At 43.4% G+C, this 23,212-nt stretch overlaps 1 protein-coding gene across 1 annotated transcript in view; it reads left to right on the forward strand.

The window, feature by feature from the left end:
- Nucleotides 1-23,212, forward strand: part of pknox1.1 (pbx/knotted 1 homeobox 1.1) — a 127,549-nt gene that overhangs the window by 40,308 nt on the left and 64,029 nt on the right. Inside the window, exons 3-5 of the mRNA XM_041211931.1 lie at nt 14,653-14,786; nt 19,703-19,874; nt 21,166-21,336. Of these exons, the coding sequence (XP_041067865.1) occupies nt 14,653-14,786; nt 19,703-19,874; nt 21,166-21,336 (477 nt within the window). The remainder of the gene's footprint in view (nt 1-14,652; nt 14,787-19,702; nt 19,875-21,165; nt 21,337-23,212) is intronic.

A 23,212-nucleotide genomic window follows, 5' to 3' on the forward strand; every position in this document is an offset into this window, starting at 1 on the left:
AGAAAGCAGGAAACTACAGGCCGGTTAGCCTAACATCTGTCATAGGGAAAATGTTAGAAGCTATTATTAAAGGTGTTGTAGCAGTGAAAGATTCAAGGCAATTTGGCAGGAAGAATAAAAAAGAAGCTTGTTAGAGTTATAGAATTATACAGCACAGAAACAGGCCCTTCGGCCCATTGTGTCCATGCCAGACAACAAGCCCCTATCTATTCTGATCCCATTTTCCAGCACTTGGCCCGTAGCCCTGTATGCTATGGAGTTTCAAGTGCTCAGTAAATGTTGTGAGGGTTCCTGCCTCTACCACCCTCTCAGGCAGTATGTTCCAGATTCCAACCACCCTCTGGGTGAAAAATCTTTTCTTCAAATCCCCTCTAAACTTCTTGCCCCTTACCTTAAATCTATGCCCCCTGGTTATTGACCCCTCCGTTAAGGGGAAAAGTTTCTTCCTATCTACCCTATCTATGCCCCTCGTCATTTTTACATTTCCATCAGGTCCCTCCTCTGCTTTCTCTGCTCTAAGGAAAACAACCCTAGTCTACCCAGTCTCTCGTCATAGCTATTATCTAAATGGTGAGAGATTGCAGAGCTCTGAGGTTCAGGGGGATCTGGGTGTCCTGGTGCATGAATCACAAAAGGCTAGTATGTAGGTACAGCAAGTAATTAGGAAAGCTAATAGAATGTTATCATTTATTGCGAGTGGAATTGAATACCAAAGCAGGGAGATTGTGCTTCAGTTGTACAGGACACTGGTGAGACCACATCTAGAATGCTGTATACAATATCGGTCTCCTTATTTAAGGAAGGATTTCAATGCATTAGAAACAGTTCAGTGAAGGTTCACTGAACTAATACCAGGGATAGGCGGGTTGTCTTATATGGAAAGAATGGACAGGTTAAGCTTGTATCTGCTGGAGCTTAGAAGAGTAAGAGGTGACTTGATTGAAACATTTAAGATCCTGAGGGATCTTGACAGGGTGGATGTGGAGAGGATGTTTCCTCATGTGGGAGAATTGAGAACTAGGGGTCACTGTATAACAATAAGGGGTCTCGCATTCAAGGCACAGTTGAGAAGAAATTTTTTCTCTTAGAGGGTAGTGAGTCTTTGGAACTCTGCTTTCACATCCTTGTGAGGAAGAGAGTCTTTGAATTTTTTCGAAGCAGAGGTAGATAGATTCTTGATAAACATGGGGGTGAAAGGGGGTAGGTGGGGTTTACAGTCAGATCAGCCAAGATCTTATTGAATGGTGGAGCAGGCTTGAAGGGTTGAGTAGCCAACCCTGCTCCTAACTCTCATATTCGTATGTTTGTAAATCCATTGAATCTACTTTGGTTGCATCTGTCATTTACTTTTGACTGTGGTGTGTCTGTCCGTAGTTTGCCTGTTAATTCATACTTGTACCTCATACTTACCCTGAATATTAGAGTTTAAAATAGATATTGTAAATTGTTTTAACTTTCTGAATTTGTAATGTGTCTGCATAGATATTGCTGGGGTGAAGGATAGTGAATATTTGAATCATCTGGTGTTTGTATTGAATTTTTCCAACCTCTTTGTCTTGTGTAATATAGTTAATTTCTTCTTGTTTAATAAATGTTTTATTCTATGTGTTAAAAGTTTACCAGCAGACTCTTGTCAATTTATTCAGTAACTTTCCAGCACTTTTTAAAAAATAAAGTTAGGATGTATCAAGCCAGGTTTCATCCTGGGATCTGATTGGTCCAGTGTTAACATTAGCTGGGATCGTGACACAATATCTATACAGCCTTTATTCAGTGATTTGAATGAAGGGACCAAATGTATACAGCTCTGGTTTCCTTTATCCAAAACCCTCGGGGTCAGTTGCATTTTGGATTTCAAAATAATTGCTTGAGATTGCAGGATGTGGGAGCTTCTGGATATTGGTGTGATCCAGGGCAAACACATCTGCAGTAAGTGTTTGCAGCTGCAGGAACTTTGGCTCAGAGTCATTGAATATGACCTTTGAGGTTCTGCTTCTTAATTTGGTGCCTAGGTCCTCATATTGACTATGCAGAGCCTCCTTTGTCCTGCCTATGGTATCAACATGGTGATGAATGTGTGGCTTAAAGCCTGATGTGGGAGAAGTAGATTCGGTTTGTGGGCACTAGCACCAGTACTGGGGAAAATGGGGCCTGTACCATTGGGACGGTCTGCACCTGAACCATGCTGGAACTGGTGTTCTTGTGAGCTGCATAACTAGGGAAGTAGAGAGGGTTTTAAACTAACTAGTGGGGGCAAGGGATCAAATTTGGGAAGATGTGATTAATCAAAGAGTAGAGACAAGATAAAAGAAAAAGGTGTTATTACAGGAAATGAAAAGCAGACCGTGACAGGAAGGAATAGAGAGTACAAATCTAACAGTAAATCAACAGAACAGACTAGAGGTCTGTCAGTTAATGATAGTATTAGCACAATAGAGAGAGGTGGCCTAAGTTCAGGAAACCAGGATGTGGAAATGGTTTGGGTAGAGATGAGAAATGGTAAAGGCAAGAAGTCACTTGTAGGAGTCGTATACAGACCTCCTAACAGTAACCACATGGTAGGGTGGAGCATAAAGGAAGAAATAAAGGGAGCTTGTCAGAAAAGCACGGCGATAATCATGGGAGATTTTAATCTACATATAGACTGGAAAAGTCAGATGGACAAAGGTAGCCTAGGTGAGAAGTTCATCGAACGTTTCTGGGATAGTTTCTTAGAATAGCATGTTCTGGAGCCAACCAGAGAGCAGGCTATACTAGACCTGGTATTGTGTAACGAGATGGGATTAATTAATGATCTCATAGTGCAGGCGCCTCTAGGTAGCAGCAACCATAACATGATTAAATTTTACATTCAGTTTGAGCGAGAGTCTGAGACGATGGATGGAATTGTCCCAGATTTGCACTAAGTGCGGTAGCGGGCGGGTAAAACAATGTTTTACCCACTGGCCCCAATGGTGGGTTTTCATGTTGTATCGTCCCAAACCCACCACATTACTTATGCATTCCTGGGATATACACCAAGCAGTATGTGCCGTACTTATTCTTCCTACCAAAATAGACAATCTCATATTTATCTATATTCAAATAATTTGCCAATTACTCACCCAATCTGCAAATTTACTAATATCTTACTGTATTTGGTCACCTGCTTCCTCAGTATAAACTTCAAACACCCTGCCCCAACCTCCAACCAATTTTGGTGTCATCTGCAATTTTAGGAATTTTACTTCTGATTCACAAGCCCAAATTATTTATGTAAATAGTGAGCAATGGTGGTCTTTATTTTAATTCTTTCATTGGATGCGAGCGACGCTGGCAAGGAGCTGCCTTTTTGAACCGCTGCAGTCCATGTGGTGTAGGTACACCCACAGTGCTGTTAGGGAGGGAGTTCCAGGATTTTGACCCAGTGACAGTGAAGGAACGGCGATATATTCTGAAGTCAGGATGGTGTGTAGTTTGGAGGGGAACTCCCTTGTGTCCACTGTTCTTGTCCTTCTAGTTTGTACAGGTCATGGGTCTGGTTGGTGATGTTTGATGGAGCCTTGGTGAGTTCCTGCAGTGCATCTTGTAGATGGTACACACTGCTGCTACTGTGTGTCGGTGGTGGAGGGAGTGAATGTTTGTGGACGGGGTGCCAATCAAGTGGGCTGCTTTGTCCTGGATGGTTGTTGGAGCTGCACTCATCCAGGCAAGTGGGGAATATTCCATCACACTCCTGAATTGTGCCTTGTAGATGGTGGACAGGCTTTGGGGAATCAGGAGGTGAGTTACTCATCGCAGAATTCTCAGCCTCTGACCTGCTCTCTGTTTATTTATACAGCTGGGCTCACTTAGTTTTCTGGCCAATGGTAATCCCCAGGATGTTGATCAGCGATGGTAATGCCATTAAATGTCATGGGGAGATGGTTAGATTCTCAGTTTTGCTGAAAGGTTATCGACTTGAAAAAATAGCTCTGTTTCTCTCCAGGTTTGCCTGACCTGCTAAGTATTTCCAGCTTTTTTTTTGTTCTAACTTTTTTAATTCATTAATGCGATGTGGTGTTGCTGGCTGGGCCAGCATTTATTGCCCATCCCTAGTTGCCCTTGAGAAGGTGGTGTTGAGCTGCCTTCTTGACCTGCTGCAGTCCATGTGGTGTAGGTACACCCACAGTGCTGTTAGGGAGGGAGTTCCAGGATTTTGACCCAGCGACAGTGAAAGGATGGTGATATATTTCCAAGTCAGGGTGATGAATGACAAGGAGGTGAACTTCTAGGAGGTAGTGTTCCCATATACCTGCTTTTGTTTTTATTTCAGATTTCCAGCATCCACAGTGTTTTTCTTTTGCATGTTTAGATTCTCTCTTATTAGAGATGCACTGTTGGTCAAGGATTGCATTGATGCAATAGTTAGAGATGACCTTGCTTCAGGAGTTCAGGATGTAGAATCAGTTTGGGTGGAGAATAGTAGGGGATAGAAGTCACTCGTGGGAATGGTCTACAGGCCCCCTAACAGTAACCACGATATAAGACAAAGTATACAAGAAGAAATATTCGGTGCTTGAGATAAATGGATGGCAATATTCATGGGCGATTTTAATCTACAGATAAACTGGAAAAATCAGATTGGCAGTAGTACTTCTGGACGAGGAGTTCATAGAATGCTTTCAAAATAGTTTCTTAGAGCAGCATGTTCTGGAACCAACCAGAGAGCAGGTTATATTAGACTTGGTATTGTGTAATGTGACAGGATTAATTAATAACCTCAGAGTGAACCCCTAGGTAACAGTGACCGCAATATGATTGAATTTTACACCCAGTTTGAAATGGAGAAGAGTGGATCTTAGACTAGTATCTTAAACTTAAATAAGGGGAAAAACTATGTGGTCATGAAAGCTGAGCTAGCTGAAGAACTGGGATACTAGGTTAGAGGATAGGTTAATAGAGAAACAGTGGAGGATTCAAGAGGATATTTCAGAATACTCAGAATAAGTATATTCTGACTATAAAGAAGAATTCTAAGGGGGAGGACCCACTATCCATGGTTAACTAAAGAATTTAAGGAAAACATCAAACTTAAGGAAAAAGTATATAACTATGCAAAGATGAGTGGCAGGACAGATGATTGATCAGAATATAAAGAGTGGCAGAGAATGCCTAAAAGGTTAATTAGGAGAAAGAAGTTACAGTCTGAGAGGAAGCTAGCTAGAAATGTAAAAATGGATAGCAAGAGTTTCTATAGGAGCTAATAGTAGATAATAAGGAAATGGCAGATCAAATTAACAAATATTTTGCTTCTGTCTTCACTATAGAGGATACAAAAAACATTCCAGTAATGGTTGTAAATCAGGAGGTGGAGGGGAGAGAGGAACTTGGTAAAATTACAATCACTAGGGAAGTGGTACTGAGCAACTGATGGAGCTTCTGGATCCTGGTGGACTTCATCCTTGGATCTAAAAGAGGTGGATAGTGAGGTAGTAGATGAGTTGGTGTTAATTTCCAAAATTCACTAGATTTTGGGTCTGCGGCAGCTGGTGAGGGAACCAACAATAGGGGAAAACACACGTGACCTCATCCTCACCAACCTGCCTGCCGCATATACATCTGTCCCTGATAGTATCATAGGAGTGACCTCCGCATTGTCATTGTCGAGACAAAGTCTTGTCTTCACATTGAGGATACCCTCCATCGTGTTGTGTGGCACTACCACTGTGCTAAATGGGATAGATTTTAAACAGATCTAGCAACTCAAGACTGGGCATCCATGAGGCGCTGTAGGCCATCAGCACAATTTTTTTATTCATTCAAGCATGTGGGCCTAGCCCAGGGCAACTCTGCCCAACTGTTTACCACTGTGCCCATCCCTGCTGGGTCTGTCCTGCTGGTGGGACAGGACATACCCAGTGATGGTGATGGTGGGAGATGATCTGTAAGGTATGATTCCGTGAGGGTGACTATGTCAGGCTGTTATTTGACTAGTTTGTGAAAGACTAGTCATTAAAAGACAGCTCTTCCAATTTTTGGCACAAGCCTCCAGATGTTAGTAAGGAGGACTTTGCAAGGTCGACAGGGCTGAGTTTGTCATTGTTGTTCCTGGTACCTAGGTCGATGCCAGGTGGTCCATCCAGTTTCATTCCTTTGAGACTTTTTATTGGCTTGATGCCACTGAGTGGCTTACTAGGCCATTTCAGAGGGCATTTAAGAGTCAACTACATTGCTGTTGGTCCAGACTGACATGTAGGCCAAACCAGATAAGGACAGCAGATTTCCTTCCCTGAAGGGTATTAGTGAACCAGATGGGTTTTTATGATAATCGTGATCACCATCAGACTTTTAGTTGCAGATTTTTATCGAATTCAAATTTCATCATCTGCCATGTGGGATTTGAACTCTGGTCCCGAGAGCATTCCCCTCGCTCTCTGGATTACTAGCACAGTGACAAGACCACTATGCCACCACAACTGCACGCCCCCCCCCCCCCCCGCCCCCGCAATCTGTAACCTCATATCCCGGCATATCCCCCACTCTACCATTGCCACCAAGTCAGAGGATCAACCCTGGTTCAATGAAGAGTGCAGGAGGGCATGCCAGGAGCAGCACCAGGCATACCTAAAAATGAGGTGTCAACCTGATGAGGCTACAGCAAAGGACTACGTGCGTGCCAAACAGCATAAGCAGCAAGTGATAGACAGAGGTAAATGGTCCCACAATCAATGGATCAGATCTAAGCTCTGCAGTCCTGCCACACCCAGTTGTGACTTGTGGTGGACAATTAAACAATTCAAGAAGATTAGCCATGATCTTATTGATTGGCGGAGCAGGCTCAACAGGCTGAATGGTCTACTCCTGTTCCTATTTCTTATGTTCTATCTCACTTGGTGGGGGGGCTCCACAAATATCCCCATCATCAATGATGGGGGAGCCCAGCACATCAGTGTAAAAGATAAGGCTGAAGCATTCTCACTAATCTTCAGCCAGAAGTTCCGAGTGGATGATCCATCTCGGCCTCTTCCAGAGGTCCCCAGCATCACAGATGCCAGCCTTCAGCCAATTCGATTCACTCCATGTGATATCAAGAAATGGCTGAAGGCACTGGATGCTGCAAAGGCTATGGGCCCTGACAATATTCTGGCAATTGTACTCAAGACTTGCGCTCCAGAGTTTGCCACGCCCCTAGCCAAGCTGTTCCAGTACAGCTACTACACTGACATCTACCCATCAATGTGGAAAATTGCCCAGGTATGTCCTGTACACAAAAAGCAGGACAAATCCAACCCGGCCAATTACTGGCCCATCAGTCTACTCTCCATCAGTAAAGTGATGGAAAGTGTCAACAACAGTGCTATCAAGTGGCACTTACTGAGCAATAACTTGCTCACTGACGCTCTGTTTGGGTTCCGCCAGGGTCACTCAGCTCCTGACCTCATTACAGCCTTGGTTCAAACATAGACAAAAGAGCTGAACTCCTGAGGTGAGGTGAGAGTGACTGCCCTTGACATCAAGGCCGCATTTGATCGAGTGTGGCATCAAGGAGCCCTAGCAAAACTGAAGTCAATGGGAATCAGGGGAAAACTCTCCGTTGGTTGGAGTCATACCTAGCACAAAGGAAGATGTTTGTGGTTGTTGATTGTTAGATGGCTGTCGCTGTTCATGAAAAAGAGGGCACAGATTTAAAGTGATTTGGGAAGAAGAAGCAAATGTGATGTGAGAAAAAGCCTTTTCACACAACGAGTGGTTCGGGTCTGGAATGCACAGCCTGGAAGTGTGGGGGAGGCAGGTTCAAGGGGGCATTAGATGATTATTTGAATAGAAACAATGTGCAGGGGTACAGGGAAAAAGCAGGGCAATGGCACTAGATCATAATGCTTCTTTGGTGAGCCGGTACAGACATGATGGGCTGAATGGCCTCCTGCTGTGCCATTACAATTCTTTGATCCTGTGGAGGTCAATTATTTCAGTTCCAGGACATCACTGCAGGAGTTCCTCAGGGTAGTGTCCTTGGCCCAACCATCTTCAGCTGCTTCATCAATGACTTTCCTTCCATCGCTAGGTCAAAAGTGGGGATGTTCGCTGAAGATTGCATTATGTTCACCATTCACGAAGACTCAGACACTGAAACAGTCCATGTCCAAGTCCAAGTGACCTGGACAACAATCCAGGCTTGGGCTGACAAGTGGCACTAACATTCATGTCACACAAGTGTCAGGCAATGACCATCTCCAACAAGAGAAAATCCAACCATCGCTTCTTGAGGTTCAATGGCATTACCATTGCTGAATCCCCCACGATCCTCAACATCCTAAGGATTACAATTGACCAGAAACTGAACTGGACTAACCATATAAACACTGTGGCTGCAAAAGCAGGTCAAAGGCTAGGAATCCTGCGGCGAGTAACTCATCTCCTGACTCTCCAGAGCCTGTCCACTATCCACAAGGCACAGGTCAGGCGTGTGATGGAATATTCTCCACTTGCCTGGATGAGTGCAGCTCCCACAACACTCAAGGACACCATCCAGGAAAAAGCAGCCCACTTGATTGGCACCACATCCACAAATATTCATTCCCTCCATCATCGATGCACAGTAGCAGCAGTGTGTACCATTTACAAGATGGACTGCAGGAATTCAGCAAGGCTCCTTCGACAGCACCTTCTAACCCATGACCACTACCATTTAGAAGGACAAGGGCAGCAGATAGATGGGAACACCACCATCTGGAAGTTCCCCTCCAAGCCTGGTGATGGTGATTATATTAAATTCCTTCCTTTCTTTCACCTTTTGAATTTCCAGAATTTTGGGAAGTTTACTAAGTCCTCTAACCTTAAGATAGGCACAAGATACCTGTTCAATGCCTCTGCCATTTCTTTGTTTTCCATTATCAATTACACAGCCTCACTCTTTAGAGGACCAAAACCAGCTTTATTTACTCTTTTCCTTTTCAAATACTTGTAGAAACTTTTACTATCTTTTTATACTACTAGCTTACTTTCTGTCATACTCTGCTTCCTGTCTCTTTATTATCTTTTTCATCATTCTTTGCTGGTTCTTAAAATATGTGGGACAAGGGCATGGAAGGATTCGAAAACAAGGGTGAGAATTTTAAAGTCAAGATGTTGCTTGACCAAGAGTCAAAATAGGTCAGTGTAACAGGGGTGAATGGGACTTTGTATCAGTTAAGACATGAGCAGCAGAGTTTCGGGTGACCTCAAGTTTGAAGGGTAGATGAAGGCATGTATGGGGGGTTTCAGCAGCATATGAGCTGAAACTGGGGTAAAGTTACAGAGGTTGAAATAGGTGGGCTTAGTAATGGCCTGAAAATTTAGTCAAAAACTCAACTTGGGATCAAGTATTAATTATTATGTAATATGGGTTATGCAAATAAACTCAGCGTTAGAATGTTTTTACACTGGAGCTGAAGACATTATAAAGAATTATGATTGTTAATTAATTGATTGTTTGCAGTGATTGCAGAGATAGTAATGAGGGATACAGATTTAAAGACGACCTGAGAGTCTAGTTGGAGAATGGAGTTCTGTGTCACCAGTCATTGTTGAAGTAGATTTTTAAAAAAATCTTTCTTAAAAAGGAGCAAGAGAGACAATAAGTGTTAAAAGGAGTGGGAAGTGAGTAGGACATTGGGATTGGTGCACACTATGGTTTCAGTATGGGGTAGCCTGGTTAACCAATATGTTGATCAATTACCAGTCCCAGCATGCTTCAGTGGAAAGGGTAAAGGGCAGGAACCTCTTTACACTTTACTCACTAGACCACTGTCATGTGCCTCAGTGCTGGAGCAGGGTGGCATTGTGCCAGGCATTGGAGCAGGTCACGCCTCTTAAGCACAGATGGTAACTAGCCCAAGACAGTTGTTGAGAGAATAAGATATTTATATACATCCTTCTGAAAATGGGCTCAGCTGATGAAACTAGGAATGTGACGCTTCTACTCCCTGCTTGCAGGTGGAGGATTGCTACAGTTTTTTTTATTCATTCACGGGATGTGGGCTTCGCTGACTGGGCCAGCATTTATTACCCATCCCTAGTTGCCCTTGAGAAGGTAGTGGTGAGCTGCCTTCTTGAACCGCTGCAGTCCATGTGGTGTAGGTACACCCACAGTACTGTTAGGGAGGGAGTTCCAGGATTTTGACCCAGTGACAGTGAAGGAACGGCGATATATTTCCAAGTCAGGATGGTGAGTGACTTGGAGGGAAACTTGCAGGTGGTGGTGCATCTAACTGCTGCCCTTGTCCTTCTAGATGGTAGTGGTCATGGGTTTGGAAGGTGCTGTCTAAGGAGCCTTGGTGAATTCCTGCTTTAGTTTGCTTAAGGTTAATTGGGCTGTGGAAGCAAGGTTAAAATTAGCCAGGGTGCTTGGTCTTGATCACACTCTGGTGAGCATTACTAGAAAGTGACTATGAATAAACACTGGTGCGGATGGAATTGAATTGAATTTGAAAGTCTCTGTGGTTAAAATAAGCTGCTGAAATTCATTATCTAGTCTCACATGAAGAATAAGCAGTTGAGTAAAGTACAACTGGGCCTGTATGCCCCAGTTTGTACTCTAGTAAGGGTTAGCACTCACACTGAATAAGCAGGAACAATCAGAAAGAAGTAATAACTTTAAACTATGTTTAAAGCCTGGCACTTGTCAGGCATCTGGACTTCAGATATTTTGTGCTTGGCCAAGGAGTATTCCTTGAAGACAAAAACAGAATTACCTGGAAAAACTCAGCAGGTCTGGCAGCATCAGCGGAGAAGACGTTTCGAGTCCTCATGACCCTTCAACAGAACTGAGTGAATATTAGGAGAGGGGTGAAATATAAGCTGGTTTAAGGTGGGGGGAGAGAAGTGGGGGGGGAGGCTTGTTGTGGTTGTAGGGACAAATAAGCAGTGATAGGAGCAGATAATCAGAAGATGTCACAGACAAAAGAACAAAGAGGTGTTGAAGATGGTGATATTATCTAAACGAATGTTCTAATTAAGAATGGATGGCAGGACACACAAGATACAGCTCTAGTGGGGGTGGGGTGGAATAAGACTAACAGGGCATAAAAGGTATAGATTTAAAAATAATGGAAATAGGTGGGAAAAGAAAAATCTATATAAATTATTGGAAAAAACAAAAACAAAAGGGAGGGGGAAGAAACGGAAAGGGGGTGGGGATGGAGGAGGGAGTTCAAGATCTAAAGTTGTTGAATTCAATATTCAGTCCAGAAGGCTGTAAAGTACCTAGTTTGAAGATGAGGTGCTGTTCCTCCAGTTTGCGTTGAGCTTCACTGGAACAATGCAAGCCAAGGACAGACATGTGGGCAAGAGAGCAGGGTGGAGTGTTAAAATGGCAAACGACAGGGAGGTTTGGGTCATTCTTGCGGACAGACCAAAGATGTTCTGCAAAGCGGTCACCCAGTTTGCGTTTGGTCTCTCCAATGTGGAGGAGACCGCATTGGGAGCAACGAATGCAGTAGACTAAGTTGGGGGAAATTCAAGTGAAAGGCTGCTTCACTTGAAAGGAGTGTTTGGGCCCTTGGACGGTGAGGAGAGAGGAAGTGAAGGGGCAGGTGTTGCATCTTTTGCGTTTGCATGGGGCGGTGCCGTAGGTAGGGGTTGAGGAGTAGGGGGTGATGGAGGAGTGGACCAGGGTGTCCCGGAGGGAACGATCCCTACGGAATGCCACCGGGGAGGGGGGGGGTGAAGGGAAGATGTGTTTGGTGGTGGCATCATGCTGGAGTTGGCGGAAATGGCAGAGGATGATCCTTTGAATGCGGAGGCTGGTGGGGTGATAAGTGAGGACAATGATGACCCTAACATGTTTCTGGGAGGGAGGAGAAGGCGTGAGGGCGGATGCACGGGAGATGGGCCGGGCACGGTTGAGGGCCCTGTCAACGACCATGGGTGGAAAACCTCGGTTAAGGAAGAAGGAGGACATGTCAGAGGAACTGTTTTTGAAGTTAGCATCATCGGAACAGATGCGACGGAGGCGAAGGAATTGAGAGAATGGGATGGAGTCCTTACAGGAAGCGGGGTGTGAGGAGCTGTAGTCGAGGTAGCTGTGGGAGTCGGTAGGCTTGTAATGGATATTGGTGGACAGTCTATCACCAGAAATTGAGACAGAGAGGTCAAGGAAGGGAAGGGAAGTGTCAGAGATGGACCATATGAAAATGATGGAGGGGTGGAGATTGGAAGCAAAATTAATACATTTTTCCAAGTCCCAACGAGAGCATGAAGCAGCACCGAAGTAATCATCGATGTACTGGAGAAAGAGTTGTGGAAGGGGGCCAGACTAGAAGTGGAACAAGGAATGTTCCACATACCCCATAAAGAGGCAGGCGTAGCTGGGGCCCATGCAGGTACCCATAGCCACACCTTTTATTTGGAGTAAGTGAGAGGTGTTAAAGGAGAAGTTGTTCAGTGTGAGAACAAGTTCAGCCAGACTAAGGAGAGCAGTGGTGGATGGGGATTGTTCGGGCCTCTGTTCGAGGAAGAAGCTAAGGGCCCTCAGACCATCCTGATGGGGGATGGAGGTGTAGAGGGATTGGACATCCATGGTGAAGAGGAGGTGGTTGGGGCCAGGGAACTGGAAATTATTGATGTGACGTAAGGTGTCAGAGCAATCACGGATGTAGGTGGGAAGGGACTGGACAAGGGGAGAGAGAAGGGAGTCAAGATAACGAGAAATGAGTTCCGTGGGGCAGGAGCAAGCTGACACAAGCTGACAGTTCTGTTTATGGATTTTGGGTAGGAGGTAGAAGCGGGCCGTCCGCGGTTGGGCGACTATCAGGTTGGAAGCTGTGGGAGGAAGATTTCCAGAGGAGATGAGGTCAGAGACAGTCCTGGAAACAATGGCTTGATGTTCAGTGGTGGGGTCATGGTCCAGGGAGAGGTAGGAGGAAGTGTCTGCGAGTTGACGCTCAGCCTCCGCGAGGTAGAAGTCAGTGCGCCAGACAACAACAGCCTTGTCAGTGGATTTGATGACAATGTTGAGGTTGGACCTGAGAGAACAGAGTGCAGTAAATTCAGAGAGAGACAGATTAGAATGGGTGAGAGGAGCAGAGAAATTGAGACGACTAATGTCACGCTGACAGTTCTCAATGAAAAGATCAAGAGAAGGTAAGAATCCAAAGGGAGGGGTCCACGTGGAGGGAGAATATTAGAGGTGGGTAAAAGGATCCGTTGAATAGGGAGAGGACTCCTGCCCAAAGAAGTGAGCACGGAGACGAAGACAGCGAAAGAAGAGTTCAGCATCGTGCCTGAGCCCGAAATTCATTGAGATGAGGACGTAAGGGTATGAAACTAAGTCTATAAAAAACAAAAAAACTGCGGATGCTGGAAATTCAAAACAAAAACAGAATTACCTGGAAAAACTCAGCAGGTCTGGCAGCATCGGCGGAGAAGAAAAGAGTTAACTCTTTTCTTCTCCACCGATGCTGCCAGACCTGCTGAGTTTTTCCAGGTAATTCTGTTTTTGTTATGAAACTAAGTCCTTTGCGGAGCACTGAACGTTCAGCATCGGAGAGGGGAAGGTCAGAGAGTATAGTGAATACACGGCCGGGGCTGGGATTAGAAGACGGGATGGGGACGGAGGGACAGGCAGGGGTGGAGGGTCCTAGATGGGTGTTGGTGTTGATGAGTTGTTGGAGCTTGCGTTTCTTAGCACTTGAGAGAAAGAGAAAAAGTTTCTTGTTGAGGCGTCGGATGAGACGAAGAATAAAATGAAACTGGGGGCACGTGCAGCTTTGAAAAAGGGTACGGCGGTGCTGCTGGAGGGAGAGGTCGAGTGTGTTCATATGGCGGCGCATGGCACTGAGTGTGGATCTCAGAGTGTGACAGGAATAGCCATCCATTCTTAATTAGCACATTCGTTTAAATAATATCACCACCTTCAACACCTCTTTGTTCTTTTGTCTGTGACATCCTTTGATTATCTGCTCCTATCACTACTTGCTTGTCCCTACAACCACAACAACCCCACCATCCCACTTCTCTCCAGCCCCCCACCCTCCCCCCACCTTAAACCAGCTTATATTTCACCCCTCTCCTAATTTTACTCAGTTCTGTTGAAGGGTCACGAGGACTTGAAAAGTCAACTCTTTTCTTCTCCGCCGATGCTGCCAGACCTGCTGAGTTTTTCCAGGTAATTCTGTTTTTGTTTTGGATTTCCAGCGTTCACAGTTTTTTGTTTTTATCTCAGTATTCCTTGAAGGTTTGGTGGCAGTAGGACCAGGAAAAGGCCATTGAGCATCTTTGAGCCGTTTCTGCCATTCAATGAGATCTTGGTTGATCTGTATTTTAACTTTGTTTATCCACCTTAGCTCCTTGATCCTTGATGTTATATAGTTATATACTCAAGGGAATACAAGACTTGTTTATGTAATTTGACATCCATTTTTAAATTAACCCTTTTGGGTCTGGGATAAAACTTAACCTGTATTCTGTTTCTTATCATCTGAGACTGCAGACTTGGCAGTAATGGCTTTGGGAAACCTGAAACAGGCATTGGTGTAGGAAAACCGATAGCTGGGTCAGGAGCCTGAAGTTACTGGTCTGAAAAACTAAATTGACATGCAAGTTCAGCAGCTGATGTTGATGTAAGTTTGTCCCTTATTGGGATTTGTCATTTAGTTTGAGAAGTGTTGAATGTGTTAGCTGAGTTGATGTGTTTGATTTCTGTGTTTCCAGATGCCAGTCATACCCCAGATGTCCAGCAACACTGAAGCAGGTCCGAGTTGCACCAAGTCTGACCCCGATGCCTCAAGCCCTGTCCCTGCTGAATCTCAGACATCTATGGAAGCTGACAAAGGAGCCATTTACAGGTAGAGCTACATCAAATCTTCCTGCAGTTTGGCAACAGTTGCATAGCCTAGAGTTCAAATATAAAAATAACTGCAAGTGCTAGAAACATACAACTAATACAGAGATAGAAAAGTGGATTAACAGTGGTGAGTAAAATCTTCATCAACTGAAGAGTTGCCAGCTATGCCAGTTTGTGTAGAGACTGAAGTGTTAGCCCACTTCTCTTTCACTGGTGGATCAGCTAAATATTTCCTGTATTTCTGTATTTATTTGTATCATGGTTTTAAAAGCATATCATTTTAAATATGGTTACAATTGACTTACGACTTGGCAATCAGCAGGGGGTAGGCGCAAATGGGTCATTTTCTACTTGGCAGGATGTGATGAGTTGGCATGCCACACGGATCTGTGCTGGGGCCTCAACCTTTTACAATTTATATAAATGACTTGGATGAAGGGACCAAAGAAGTGGTTGCTAAATTTGCTGATGCCACAAAGATATGTAGGAAAGTAAGTTGTGAAGAGGACGTAAAGAGGCTACAGGAAGATACAGATAGGTTAAGTGAACAGGTAAAGATCTGGCAAATGGAATATAATGTGGGGAAATGTGAGATTGTCCATTTTGACAGGAAGAATAAAAAAGAAGCTTATTATCTAAATGGTGAGAGATTGTAGAGCTCTGAGATTCAGAAGGATCTGGGTGTTGTGCATAGATCGCAAAAAGCTAGTATGCAGGTACAGCAAGTAATTAGGAAAGCTAATAGAATGTTATCACTTATTGTGAGGGGAATTGAATACAAAAGTAGGGAGGTTATGCTTCAGTTATACAGAGCATTGATGAGACCACATTTGGGGTATGTGTACAGCACTGGTCTCCTTATTTAAGGAAGGATGTAAATTCATCGGAAACCATTCAAAGAAGGTTTATTAGACTAATACCTGGAATGGACGGGTTCTCTTATGAGACCACAAGACCATAAGATGTAGGAACAGAAGTAGGCCATTCGGTCCATTGAGTCTGCTCTACCATTCAGTGAGATCATGGTTGATCTGATAACCCTCAACTTCACTTTCCTCCCTTTTCCCCATAACCCTTGATTCCCTTACTGATTAAAAATCTGTTTTAAATGGGCAACCCCTTACTCTGAGATTATGCCCTCTGGCCCTAGACTCTCCCACAAGGGGAAACAACCTCTCAGCATCTACCCTGTCAAGCCCCCTAAGAATCTTATATGTTTCAATAAGGCTGCCTCTCATTCTTCTAAACTCCAGTGAGGACAGACTCAACCTACTCAACCCCTCCTCATAAGAAATCCCACCATACCCGGAATCAGCCGAGTAAACCTCCTCTGGACTGCCTCCAATGCCAATATATCTTTCGTTAGATAAGGGAACCAAAACTGTTCACAGTATTCTAGGTGTGGTCTAACTAGTGCCTTGTACAGTCTTAGCAAGACTTCCCTATTTTTATACCCCATTCCCTTTGAAATAAAGGCCAACATTCCATTTGCCTTCCCTATTACCTGTTGAACTTGTATGTTAGCTTTTTGGGATTCATGCACAAGGACTCCCAAATCCCTCTGTGCTGCAGTTTTCTGCAGTCTTTCTCCATTTAAATAATATTTAGCTCTTCTGTTCTTCCTGCCAAAGTGCATAACCTCACATTTTCCCATATTATATTCCATCTGCTACTTTTTTGCCCACTCACTTAACCTGTCTATATCCCTCTGTAGACTCTTTGTGTCACCTTCACCACATGCCTTCCCACCTATTTTTGTATCATCCGCAAATTTGGCAATCGTACATTCACTTCCCTCATCCAAGTCATTAATCTTTATTATAAGTAACTGAGGCCCCAACACTGATCCCTGTGACACTTCACTAGTTACAGGTTGCCATCCTGAAAATAGCTCCCCTTATCCCAACATTCTATCTTCTATTGGTTAGCCAATCCTCTATCCATGATAAAATACTAAGCCCAACACCATGGGCTCTTATCTTATTAAGTAGCCTTATGTGCGATACCTTATTGAATGCCTTTTGGAAACCCACATATATTACATCTACTGGTTCCCCTTTATTTATCCTGCTAATTACCTCCTCAAAGAATTCTAATAAATTTGTCAGGCATGATTTCCCCTTCATGAAGCCATGCTGACTCTGCTTGATTAGATTATGTAATTCTAAATGCTCTGCTATTACATCCTTTATAATAGACTTCAACATTTTCCCACTGACAGATGTCAAGCTAACTGGTCTGTAATTACATGTTTTTTGTTTCCCTCCCTTTTTGAATAAGGGTGTTACATTAGCAGTTTTCCAATCCTCTGGGACTTTTCCAGAATCTAAGGATTCTTGGAAGATTACTACCAGTGCATCCACTATCTCTACAGCTACTTCCTTTAATATCCTAGTATGCAACCCATCAGGTCCAGGGGACTTATTGGCCTTTAGCCCCATTGGATTCCCTAGTACTTTTTCTCTAGTGATAGTTTTTGTATTTATTGTCTCCCCCTCTTTTGCCCCTTGATTATTTAGTATTGGAATGCTGTTAGTGTCTTCGACCATGAAGACTGAAGCAAAGTATTTATTCAACTCCTCTGCCATTTCTTGGTTCCCCATTATTATTTCCCCAGCCTCATTCTCTAAGGGGCCTATGTTCACATTGGTCTCTCTCTTCCTTTTTATATATTTAAAGAAGCTGTCATTGTTCACTTTTATATTGCTTGCTAGTTTACCCTCAAAGTTTATTTTCTCCCTCTTTATTATTTTTTGGTCATCTTTTGTTGGTTTTTAAACTTTCCCAATCCTCTGGCTTACCACTAATCTTTGCCACATTGTACGTCTTTTCTCTTAATTTGATATTATCCTAAGCTTCCTTGGAAACCATGGTTGGTTTATCCCATTCCTTGAATTCTTCTTCCTCACTGGGAAATATCTTTGTTGTGAATCACGAACTATTTTCTTAAGCATCTCCATTGACCGTTTTCTCCTGATAAAAACCCATCCCAGTCCACTCCAGCGAATACATTCCTTTGTAATTACCCTTATTTAAGTTTAGCACAGTTGTGTCCAACCCAAGTTTCTCATTCTCAAACTGAATGCTAATTTCTACAATATTATGGTCACTGTTTCCTAGGAAAGGTTGAATAGGTTAGGCTTGTATCCACTGGAGTTTAGAAGAGTAAGAGGCGGTTTGATTGAAACACAATATCCTGAGGGATCTTGACAGGGCAGATGTGGAGAGGATGTTTCCTCTTGTGGGAAAATCTAGAACTAGAGGTCACTGTTTAAAAATAAGGGGTTGCCCATTTAAGATAGAGATGAGGAGAATTTTTTTTCTGAGGGTCATGAGCCTTTGGACCTCTCTTCCTCCTAAAGCAGAGTCTTTGAATATTTTTAATGCAGAGGTGGATGGATTCTTGATTAACAAAGGTTGGAAGGAGTATCGGGGGTAGGCAGGAATGTGGAGTTGAGGTTACAGTAGTGCTGTGTAGATGAGGGTAGTGCAGTTGTGTAGTACATGGACTTCAGTAAGACTTTTGACAAGGTCCCGCATGGGAGAATGGTCAAGAAGGTAAGAGCCCATGGGATCTAGGGCAGTTTGGCAAATTGGATCCCAAATTGGCTTAGTGGCAGGAGGCAGAGGGTGATGGTTGAAGGTTGTTTTTGCAATTGGAAGCCTGTGATGAGTGGTGTACCACAGGGATCAGTGCTGGGATCCTTGCTGTTTGACATGTACATGAGGGATTTAGATGTGAATATAGGAGGCAGATGACACAAAAATTGGTGGTGTCATTAAATAGTGAGGAGGAAAGCCTTAGCTTACAGGACGATATAGATGGGTTGGTAAGATGGGCAGAGCAGTGGCAAATGGAATTTAATCCTGAGAAGTGTGAGTTGATGCATTTTGGGAGGATTAACACGGCAAGCAAATACACAATGAATGATAGGACTCTAGGAAGTACAGAGGATCAGAGGGACCTTGGTGTACATATCCATAGATCCCTGAAGGCAGCAGCACAGGTTGATAAGGTAGTTAAGGAGGCATATGGGATACTTGCCTTTATTAGCCGAGGCGTAGAATATAAGAACAGGGAGGTTATGATGGAGCTGTATAAAATGCTGGAGGGAGGATGTGATTGCACTGGAGAGGGTGCAGAGGGGAGTCACCAGCATGTTGCCTGGGCTGGAGTGTTTCAGCTATGAAGAGAGACTGGATAGGCTAGGGTTGTTTTCCTTAGAGCAGAGAAAGCTGTGGGAGGACCTGATAGAGGTGTACAAAATTATGAAGGGCATAGATAGGATAGACAGGAAGAAACTTTCCCCTTAGCGGAGGGTCAATAACCAGGGGGCATAGATTTAAGGTAAGGGGCAGGAGGTTTAGAGAGGATTTGAGGAAAATCTTTTTCACCCAGCGGTTGGTTGGAATCTGGAACACACTGCCTGAGGGGGTGGTAGAGGCAGGAACCCTCACAACATTTAAGAAAAGTATTTAGATGAGCACTTGAAATGCCATAGCATACAGGGCTACAGGCCAAGTGCTGGAAAACGGGATTAGAATAGATGGGTGCTTGATGGCTGGCATGGACACAGTGGGCCAAATGGCCTGTTTCTGTGCTATAACTCTATGACTATTTGACATTCAGATCAGCCATGATCTAATTGAATGGCAGAGCAGGCTCAAGGGGCCAAGTGTCCTACTCCTGCTCCTAATTCATACATTCATACAAGTGAGAAGGTCTTCCGTTTCCCAGTCTGTTCTACCTCCTGAAGGATACGGAATATCCCCAAAAAATAACAAAAGCACATGTTGGAGATTCCTGTAAAAGTGACTATGCAGAATATTCCTTCTGGGTTTCAGTGTTGAAAGATTGTGAGAGTCTGTAACAGACTGCAGCAGCTGATCTTTGTGCTCTCCTATATTTGTTTGCAGACATCCTCTATTCCCACTCTTGGCTCTCCTGTTTGAGAAATGTGAGCAGTCGACCCAGGGTTCTGAGTGCATCACCTCAGCAAGCTTCGACGTAGACATTGAGAACTTTGTTCGCAAACAGGAAAAGGAAGGGAAACCATTTTTCAGTGAAGACCCAGAAATTGACAACCTGGTAGGTTGTGATGTATTGGGAGCTGTCTGTGCGTAGCCCAGACTTCCATAGGAATCCATACCTCTGATGTTATACTTGTTGCTCTCTTCAGAAAACTCCATAATGTTTCATTTTTAAGCACCTGGGAGGTGCTGTGCCTGATGGGGCAGGTTAATTAATGTGGCAGCATTCAATTTCTGTTGGGTATTTGCAAGATATTGTACTCTCAACAATGATAGATGGCAGGCATGGTACTGTGAAGCTATCCGCAATTTGTTTAGGGAAATGGACTTTATTTAGACTTGTCAATGCAGCTCTTAATTCCAATTATTATAAAACGGTGCTTTTGTTAAAACTAAAGTGAGGCCACAAATGGACACATACTCATGGTTAGTACTATCTACTGCTCTGCCCTGGTACTCAGTATTGCAATCCTACTGTGCACAATCTTCCAGGTTATAAATGCGCTCCTTTGTACATGTGACAAACATTGGAAGTTGGATGGAGGGAGGCTGCATTGCTTGGATTAGAGAACTGATTTCCTTACTGATATTACAAGCTCTAGAATGAATAAGAATGATTGTGCATTCAACGTACATTTTTCACTATTAATGCAATTTTTTGAATCAGAACTTTTGTTGAAGACTGAGATCATTCAGCCCCTCATCTTTGTTCCACTGCAAAGTCCACATTGGAGATACTGTCTACTCTAATTCCCTTTAATATTTTTCTCTTTATGTATTTCTCTAATTTTCCTCAAATTCCCTGATTGACTCAGTTTCAAGAACCAGTTATGATAATGAATTACATACTCTAATAACTTTTTGCATGAAAATACTTCATCTAACCTCCTGCTTTACATTTCTAACCTTGATAAGTTTATGACCCTTGTTAGCAGATCATCGAAAGTGGAAATGATCTTTCCCTATTTACCCTCTTAAGCACTTCATAATTTTGAACAGATCTCCTTATACACTTCTCTCATGCTTTTTTAAAAAATCTTTCCTCCAGTCTATTTTCTTTCGACACTGGTGATATTCTTGTGAATGGACTTTAAACTTTTCCACTGAGAGATCTACTGGTGGGGTTAGTGGTAGTAATTACTTCAACATGGAAACAGACTCTCCTTAGTCTGTACAAGTATGAACACAATCTCTAAATTCAGTCTCCTGGAAGTGATTGTAAATGTTGTAGCTGTTATTTACCTTTATTTTGTCCTGGTTGCTATAAAGACTTTTACATTAACTTTGATTAGCTCAAATTTATGGTGCTATTTGCTTTTTATTTCATCTTTCCTTTTTGCATCATGTAGATGGTGAAAGCAATCCAAGTGTTGCGTATTCATCTGTTGGAGCTAGAGAAGGTTAATGATCTGTGCAAAGATTTCTGCAACCGTTACATTGCTTGTCTGAAAACTAAAATGAACAGTGAAAACCTACTGAGCAGTGATCCAGGAGGTCCTTATGCATCTGTTCAGACACAGGTAATGAATGGTGGCTACTCAATAAACTGTCCCTTCCCACCCAACACCCTCCCATTCCGTACAATCCACCATCAGTGTGTTAACTTAAGGTCTCAAATTCTATGAGTGTTTTATTTTATGACTATGAGAAAATGATTGTTCAGGAAACTAGTGTAGCTACTGCAGGATCTTTAAGTGAGGAATAAAATATTAAAGTTTAGGGAATTTAAACTTGCAATGGTTTTATATTCACTAATTATGCAGTGATTTACTCTAAAGAGCAGGATTCCTGTTCCTGCAGACTGTTTCATTAGGCCTGGGAATCTCTGGGTTGCTTTAGCTTTAACTTTTTTCCCCAGCTGTTGGATATAATGTTATGAGATTGTAATAACTTCCACCATTAACAGCTGGCAAAAAAATGCAAAGCCTCATTGCAATAGCTCAACAACTCAGCCTGGTCCTCTCAGATATACTTAGTAATACAGGTGCAGTACCTTAAATTCGGCAACTGAAAACTGGCAATGTCCAAAAAGCAGACGTGTTTTTAAGCGGGCCATGGACACAAGTGCATATTTAGAATTTTAATAATTTAACTATTCATCCCCTGAAAGATTTGTATTACGCTGCTAGTTTTAGTTAATTAATTAACCACAAATCCATAGTGAATGTAGACTTCCAAATGTGCCCCCTGGCCAGTAGTAGAACGAAGAACAAAATTAACGCTCCATGCAGTATTGCGCACCAGTCGTTTCCTACACTCCGAGTGGCCAGATCAACTCTTGACTACACCGGACCCAGTTCTGCCCAACCTGACCCGAACCTTAGTCACGTGGTACCAGCATCACAATTAAGATGCAGCATAATGTGGGTAAATGTGAGGTTATCCACTTTGGTAGCAAAAACAGGAAGGCAGATTATTACCTGATTGGCTATAAATTGAGAGAGGGGAATGTGCAACGAGACCTGGGTGTCCTTGTACACCAGTCGCTGAAGGTAAGCATGCAGGTACAGCAGGCGGTAAAGAAGGCAAATGGTATGTTGGCCTTCATAGCGAGAGGATTCAAGTACAGGAGCAGGGATGTTTTGCTGCAATTGTACAGGGCCTTGGTGAGACCACACCTGGAATATTGTGTGCAGTTTTGGTCTCCTTATCTGAGGAAGAATGTACTTGTTATAGAGGGAGTGCAGTGAAGGTTTACCAGACTGATTCCTGAGATGGTGGGACTGACATGAGCAGAGATTGAGTGGATTAGGATTATATTCACTGGAGTTCAGAAGATTGAGGGGGTATCTCATAGAAACCTATAAAATTCTAACAGGACTAGACAGGGTAGATGCAGGAAGGATGTTCCCGATGGTGGGGGAGTCCAGAACCAGGGGTCACAGTCTGAGGATATGGGGTAGACCATTCAGGACTGAGATGAGGAGAAATTTCGTCACCCAGAGAGTGGTGAGCCTATGGAATTCGTTACCACAGAAAGTAGTTGGGCCAAAACATTGTATGTTTTCAAGGAGTTAAACATAGCTCTTGGGGCGAAAGGGATCAAAGGGTATGGGGAGAAAGTGGGGGCAGGCTATTGAGTTGGATGATCAGCCATGATCGTAATGAATGGCGGAGCAGGTTCGAAGGGCCAAATGGCCTCCTCCTGCTCCTAGTTTCTATGTCTATTAGTGCCCCACTGCAGGTATCACTGGTGAATGAATGGCAGTTTGCTCTGTTACTGACATGTAAGCAGCACCTATAATCACCCAGGGAAACAATATCTTACATGACCTTTAGAATGAAAAGGAGCAACATAGCAGAGGTAAATAGCCAGACTCTAGGGCCAAACAACGACCACAGAAGGGATAAGCACATAAGAGCTGACATTTTGCAATATGCATGAGGCTGAAGCCA

This window comes from Carcharodon carcharias, chromosome 18 (assembly GCF_017639515.1).
Source record: "Carcharodon carcharias isolate sCarCar2 chromosome 18, sCarCar2.pri, whole genome shotgun sequence".
In the NCBI taxonomy this organism is placed as follows: Eukaryota; Metazoa; Chordata; class Chondrichthyes; order Lamniformes; family Lamnidae; genus Carcharodon; species Carcharodon carcharias.